Here is a 7,500-nt window from a genome sequence, read left to right as displayed (position 1 = left end):
TAAGAAATCGAATGAAGGTGAAATAAGAACATATAAAAGTATAAATGAAGTATATATTTATGAAGCTATAAAAAATAATATATGTACATATATAAATATAGATAATAAACTTGTTAAGAAATTAAAAAGTACAGCTTTATTAATTACTAGTGGGACCGGTTCCACTGCCTGGGCTTATAATATAAATAAAATTGATAAGAAAAAAATGAAATATATTATTGATGAATATATAAATATACAAAATGACACAATAAAACAAAATATAAAAAATATTAATCTAGATCTATTTTCAGAATATATTAATAATTCTATATGTTTCAATCCAAATAGTATATATATGAAATGCATTGTTAAAGAACCTGTTGAAAATAGTGTATACGATTCAACAGATCATATATATAATTGTAGGTATATTGATATAAAAACATGTACAAATAATACAATTGTTTATATAGATGGAATATACAACATTAAAATTCAACCAAATGATTCTATTATTCTCCACATAAAGGATGACGACCATATAGTAACATATAAATGAACATAACAAAAAAGAAATTATATATATAAATATATATATATATATATATATATATATATATATGTATATTTTTTAATATCAACATTGTAATTATTCATTTTATTAATTATTTTATTTTTTTTTTTTTTTAATATTTCTTTATTAATTTACTAATTTATTCATATAACTTTTTTAATTTTTTTAATGTTTTGTATTTTTTTTTTTCTTTTTTTTTTTTTTTTAAAACTGTATTAATTGTGGCTCCATAGCAAAAATTTTTAAAAAAAAAAAAAAAAAAAAAAAAAGGAACAATATTATGATTTGTCTTAAAAATGGTTACACGAAGGTTTTATTAAATTGTTCAATTAGCTAACCATAATATTAATAAATATATATATATATATATATATATATATATATATATTTTTTTTTTTTTTTTTTTTTTTGTTTCATATTTAATATTTAACATTTTTACAATTTGTTAAAGGAAATAATTTCAGCAGATTGTACCAAAAATTCTAAATCATCTTCAACTTCTTCAGCGTTTTCATCATAATTTTCATCATCTTCATCTAATCCAAGTATTAATGTTCTTTTCTTTTTATCTTCTTCATTATCTAAGTCAATATTTTCAATTTTTTCTATAAGTTCATTTGTGTTAACAAAATCATCATAAATAATACATGACATATGTAATTTATAGAGACCAAAAGCGACAGGTAATTTTTTGACTTCTTCTCCCCATTTAATATTTTCATCTACAATTTTTTGTTTCACAAGTTTTGGAATTTTGGCAATATCTGTATCTATTGATTTTGGTTTTATTTCAATAATAAGAATTGATCGATTTTTTTCTTTTTCTTTTTGTTTCTTTTTTTTTAATTCTTCTTCTTTTTGTTTTTTCTTTTCTAATAAAAGATTAGAAGCAGAATCTTTTGTATTATCATCATCATCACCAAAAAGATCTATATCATTATCATCATCATCATCACCTCCTGCAGCTTTATTACTTTTCTTGTTTGTACAAGTTGTAGTATTAGTACCACTATTACCTTTCTTTTTATTATGTTCTTCATCATATTGGTTTAATATAAATTCTGGTAGTGATGATATATGATGAAACCATCTAAACAAATGAGGATACGTATCTTTTTTAATAACTGTTTTTATTTGGTGATATATTTTTATATCCTTGAAACCAACCGAATAATTATCCACATAGGAGTGAGATTCAAAAAAGGAGTTTAGGTTATGGTAGTCCTCTTCTCCTTTAACGTTTAATAAACTTGCGTTACTAGCCATCTTATCTAAAGAAAAATTTTATAAAACGAATCTATTAAATAATAATAATAAAAAAAAAAAAAAAAAAAATATATATATATATATAATATATATAACATATATATGTTATATTTTTTATTATAATTCAAAATAAGTATGAAATAAAAATTATTCTAATAAATGTATTATTTATTTTAAAAAGTAAAATTTTTTATATAAAAAAAAAAGAAAAAAACATAATATTTTTGAAGAACTGTATAATAAATATAAATATGTAAATATTTAATTATAATAATTATATATAAATATATATATGTATATTTAATATTTAATATTTAATATTTAATATTTTTTTTCAAGAATAAGTTTTAAAAAAATGTAAATATATACATATATATATAAATAATAACATTTTGTTCGTTTATATTTTTATTATATTAATCATTTATACATATATATATATATATATATATATATATAAAACAAACATGTAATATATATAATATATATATATATAATATATATAATTTATATATGTATAGTATAAGAAATAAAGAAATATATATATATATATATATAACATTTATATATAAAATATATATAATATATATATATATATATATATATATATATAATATATATTATTAATATTTATAACGTTTTAAAAAAAAAAAAGAATTCAAAATTATCTTAAATATTAAATACACCTTGTTGGATTTCTTGCTTTTTATTTTTTTTTTTTTTTCTTCTTCTTAATATACTATACTAAGAGATACTATATAATTATTTTAGGATCCTTAAGAGGTTTAAAAAATATTATATATATATATATATATATATATATATATATATATTAAAATATATATGTAAAAAATATTTTTTATTTTTAATATTATAAAGAAATGTTATTTTTTTTTTTTTTATTTCACATTCTTATCTTTTTAACTTGATATTTTTTTTTAACTTAAAAAAATAAGATATATTAAAAGAAAATATATATGTATATATATTTTTTTTTTATAAGATTAATTATAACAAATATTTGTAGGCTTATATAAAAAATTAATATAAACATATATTATATTATATTATATATAATATATTTTTGTGATTTCCTTATATAAATACAAAGAAAGAAAAAGGGCTTATGTGTTCATTTTTATTAATATACACTTCTTAGGTTCATCAAGGAAAAAAAAAAAAAAAAAAAAAATAATAATAAATATAAATAAATATATATAAATAAATAAATACAAATTAATGTGACATCTTTTTTTCGATTTCCTCTTTTTATAAGTTAAAAAAAATGGATCTTTCATTTAACATATAGAAATGTGGTAGTATATAAAAAATAATTATTGATAAAATGAAAAATATATGTATGCATACAGAAAAATATATAATCATATATATATATATAGGGGCATTATTTATATTATAATACTTCTTTTTTTTTTTCTTTTCTTTTTTTTTTTTTTTTTTTTTAAAATAAATATTCAAATAATCATAAGGGTTCTTCTTTTTCTTCTTTAGTATAATTATATTCCTTTTAACATTTTACTATTTATTTATTTTTTTTTCTTTTTGTTGGTGAATATATAAATACAATAATATATATGTAAAAATTAATATAATGTATATAATATAGTATATATTATTTTCATATATCACCATTTATTTATAATATAATTTATTATTTGTTAATTTTTTTTTTTTTTTTCCCCTCCTATTATTTTATCATATATAATTGTAATATAAAAAAAAGGGAAAAAAAAAAAAAAAAAACTTACGTTAATTTATATATATATATATATATATATATATATTATTTTTCACCTGTGTGTTATAAAAAGAAAAAAGAATGAAGAGACGTATAGACTTTAAAAGTGTTTGTGTTGCTTCCATTATAGGTTTGTGTACTGGTGTTTATATTTTTAACCCTATAGTAAACAATATGAAAGAAAATATAGATAACGTAAAACAAAAAAATAAACGATAAAAAGTATACATTTTTTTGGTAGAACCATATAAACCTAATATGTTCAACAATAATTTGGTATAAAATGAATAAATCAATAAATAAATAAATAAATATATATATATATATATATATATATATATATATATTATATATATTATATATTTATATATAATATAATTTCTTTTTTTTTTATTTCTTTGTGACCGTAATAACAATTTTGAACATTGCAAATTTGCGTATATATGGCAAAAATAAAATTTTCCTTTTAAATGAACAAGTATATTATATAATATATTTAATATGTGTAATATATTTAATATATATATATTTATTTATTTATTTATATGATTAATATATTATTAAATAAAAATGTTTTATAACCGTAGCATTAACATACCCAATATATGCCACGTTAAAACTATTTATGAAAAGAAACCATTTTATACGATACAATGTTTTAAAATATTATCGCTTAATAACTTAAATATTATCCATAGTAATTATTTAGGATGTAAAAGAAAAGGACTTTTTTTTTTTTATAACACATATAAAGATCCTGGTCTTATGAAGAGAAACATTTTTGTTTTCGGTAAATATAATAATATTTTAAAAAGCATAAAACATAAAAGTGAAAGGAAAATAAAATGTGCTAAAGATTTTTTAAGTAATAATAACGGGTTATGTTCAAATAAACAACCAAATGAATTATATGACGTTGGAAGGAAAGAGATAAAAGATAAAAAAAGAATGAAAGGAAGAAATATAGATACAAATAATCATTTATTAAATTGTGAAAAATCTATAGCTTTATTAAATACTTTATATAATATTATTCAAGAGAAAGGTAATAACCATCATTGTGATGATACTTATTATGTTGATGAAAAAAATAAATTATATAATCAGCATAATGATAAAGATTTATGTAATAATATAATCGATGTTATAAAAAATGAAAAGAACATCAAAACAACATTTCTTATATTACACACAGTAAATAAAATAATGTGTATAAATAAATATATTCCATATATATATGAAGACATATTATTAATAGAAGATATGGAAATATTATCTATAATATTAAGAGTACTAACCAATTCTTTTTATGATGACAAAAAATTGTTATTTATTCTGATGAATAAATTAAAAGAAAGTATAATATTAGGTACTTCCTCAAATCTGACTATTAGTAATACGTTTTTTTGTTATTCAAATTTATATACCAGGGGAATTATAAACAAAAACGATATACCCTTAGAACACATTTTAGGAATCGTAATAAATTATTATGACACATTTTCTTCTGTACAACTTGTGGAGATCTTAGGTAACTTTGAATATTACGATTTTATGAAAGAGAAAAGATGCGAGCTTGTGAAAGAAAAGGATGATCTTATAGAAATGGGTAATGACCACCCTAGAGATAATAACAATAATAATGATGATAATAATAACAACAATAATGATAACAATAATAATGATGATAATAATAACAACAATGGTGGTGATATTAAAAGGTTAAAAAAATTAAGAGCCAAATTATTCCTCAAGGTGGCCAACCATTTTATTCAACAAAATATTATAAAAGAACTAAGCACAAAAGAAAAAATAGACCTAATATATGCATTCTCAAAAAATAGAATATACCATGAGAAAATATTTTTAAGCGTCTTTGAATATTTATTAAAAATTATTAAAGGATATAATAGGGATATAATAAATAATAAATTTTCCTACTTATTTGAAAAAAGAATAAAAGATGAACATATGAAAAAAGGGAATGGTTATAATAGAAGGAATGAGAATGATAATATTGATAATACAAATTTAAAAAATGAAGAAATCGATAAAAAAGATATATCTCGTTTTATTAATAAAGAAGTATTAAACGATGCTATTAAAAATATTAGTAATATATTATATTCTTATAGTAAATTTAATATATATATAGATGAACTATATAATGAAATATTATTATTTTTACAATATTTTTATAAATATATGGATTGTTCTATTTTATCTAAATGTTTGATATCGTTAACAAAAGTAAATTGTAATATAAATATATTATTATGTAAAATATATAAAGAAAAATTAGATGACAAAATTAATGTAAAAAATGATGATCATTTTTTAGCACATTGCTCATCTATACATCTCATGAATTATTTATTATCATATAGTCGAAATTTATTTTTAGAAAAGGGAGTTTATAATATTATATCATATTATCTTTTAAAAAATGATAAAATAAATTCTTTGAATTCATTAGATTTAATAAATATTTTTCATGCTTATAGTAAGATTTATTATATAGATAAAAAATTATTTCAAAAAATTGATCATATACTATTACAAAGATTAGAAGCTAATAAAGATTATCTAACAATCGATTTAGCCATAAAATATATAAACGCAGTTTCGAAATTGTCCTATAAAAATGTAAATATTATTTATAAAATCATAGAAATTATTTACCAGACTAATCATTTACATAATATTAAAATAATACATTTATTTAAACTATTAAAAAATATTAAAAAATTAAATATATCTTATGAAATATTACAAAAACATATACAAATGATAGCACCAAATATTACTCTAGATTTTGCAAATTATCAAAATTATTATTATAAAGCTAAAAAGGAAATACATGTTAGAAAAAAAAAGTGGATTTGGTAAAAAAAAAAAAAAAAAAATATATATATATATATATATATATATATATATATATAAAATTATATTATTATTTATTATTTTTTTTTTTTTTTTTTTTTTTTTTTTTTTCTTCTTCCCTATACTGGTATAATATCTTTCTATGCACCATATATTTAAAAAAAAAAAAAGTATATAATAAAAAATATTACTATTAATATATTATATATATATTATAATTTATATATGCTCAAAGATATGAACACCAAAGGGATCATATAATATTATATTATATATATAATATTATTAATATATTCCTATATTTATTTTTTTTATAATTATAAATAAAAAAAAAAAGAAATTTTTTTTTTAAGCACAACATATTTTTTTTTTTTTTTTTTTTTTTGTTTGTCCTTCATTTAAATTGTTTATGAAATATAAAATATAAAATAACTTTTAATTAAACCATATTTTATTTATTATGAATAATTATAAATTAGTTTGTAACATAATTTATTAATATATTCATAATATTTCTTATCATACATAATATATATATATATATATATATTTTTTTTTTTCTTTTAATATATGAAAAATAAAAACGTATAATTTCTATTTACAATTATAAAAAATAATAAATATATAATAACATTTTTAAATGCAAAAATAAAAATTAAAACATGGGAAAAGGGTTAAGGTCAAAAGTCAAAAGAAGATTTCGTACCATCAAAAGGATTCATGTTAGAGGTAATAATTTTTTTAAAAAATATATATATTGGAAATTGGGAAAAAAAAAAAAAAAAAGATAATGCAAATGAGTATATATATATATATATATATATATATATATATGTATATATTTATTTATTTATTTATTTATTTATTTATTCATTTCAATTCTTATAGAACATGTGGAAAAACCAAATCTCAAAAAATTAAACGACAGAATTAAATCAATGCTTAATAATAGTAAGATAATATAAAATGTTCACATGTTGTATATATATATATATATATATATATATATATTTATCTATTCTTATATATTATTACT

General features: G+C 16.7%; 5 protein-coding genes across 5 annotated transcripts in view; 4 read left to right on the top strand and 1 right to left on the bottom strand.

The window, feature by feature from the left end:
* The window catches only part of PF3D7_0913300 (conserved protein, unknown function), a gene marked incomplete at both ends in the record, with an annotated part of 2,067 nt that extends 1,526 nt beyond the window's left edge, over positions 1–541 (top strand). Inside the window, one exon of the mRNA XM_001351969.1 lies at positions 1–541. This exon is cut by the window's left edge and continues 805 nt beyond it. Coding sequence (XP_001352005.1) covers positions 1–541 — 541 coding nt within the window.
* A 450-nt stretch (positions 542–991) lies between these two features.
* PF3D7_0913200 (elongation factor 1-beta) lies at positions 992–1,822 on the bottom strand (the record flags this gene model as incomplete). The annotated part of the gene is made up of 1 exon (XM_001351968.1): positions 992–1,822. The coding sequence occupies one exon, from the start codon at positions 1,820–1,822 to the stop codon at positions 992–994; it is 831 nt and encodes a 276-aa protein (XP_001352004.1).
* A 1,840-nt stretch (positions 1,823–3,662) lies between these two features.
* PF3D7_0913150 (conserved protein, unknown function) lies at positions 3,663–3,800 on the top strand (the record flags this gene model as incomplete). Its single annotated transcript, XM_034153487.1, has 1 exon — positions 3,663–3,800. One exon carries the CDS (start codon positions 3,663–3,665, stop codon positions 3,798–3,800), a length of 138 nt encoding a protein of 45 aa, XP_034009378.1.
* Positions 3,801–4,151: 351 nt separating this feature from the next.
* Positions 4,152–6,470, top strand: PF3D7_0913100 (heptatricopeptide repeat-containing protein, putative; the record flags this gene model as incomplete). Its single annotated transcript, XM_001351967.2, has 1 exon — positions 4,152–6,470. The coding sequence occupies one exon, from the start codon at positions 4,152–4,154 to the stop codon at positions 6,468–6,470; it is 2,319 nt and encodes a 772-aa protein (XP_001352003.2).
* Positions 6,471–7,126: 656 nt separating this feature from the next.
* PF3D7_0913000 (conserved protein, unknown function) overlaps positions 7,127–7,500 on the top strand; it is a gene marked incomplete at both ends in the record, with an annotated part of 1,251 nt that continues 877 nt past the window's right edge. The window contains 2 exons of the mRNA XM_001351966.1: positions 7,127–7,193; positions 7,353–7,415. Coding sequence (XP_001352002.1) covers positions 7,127–7,193; positions 7,353–7,415 — 130 coding nt within the window. The remainder of the gene's footprint in view (positions 7,194–7,352; positions 7,416–7,500) is intronic.

Source organism: Plasmodium falciparum, assembly GCF_000002765.6.
Source record: "Plasmodium falciparum 3D7 genome assembly, chromosome: 9".
NCBI classification, from domain to species: Eukaryota; Apicomplexa; class Aconoidasida; order Haemosporida; family Plasmodiidae; genus Plasmodium; species Plasmodium falciparum.
This window is presented reverse-complemented; position numbering and strand designations above follow the sequence as displayed.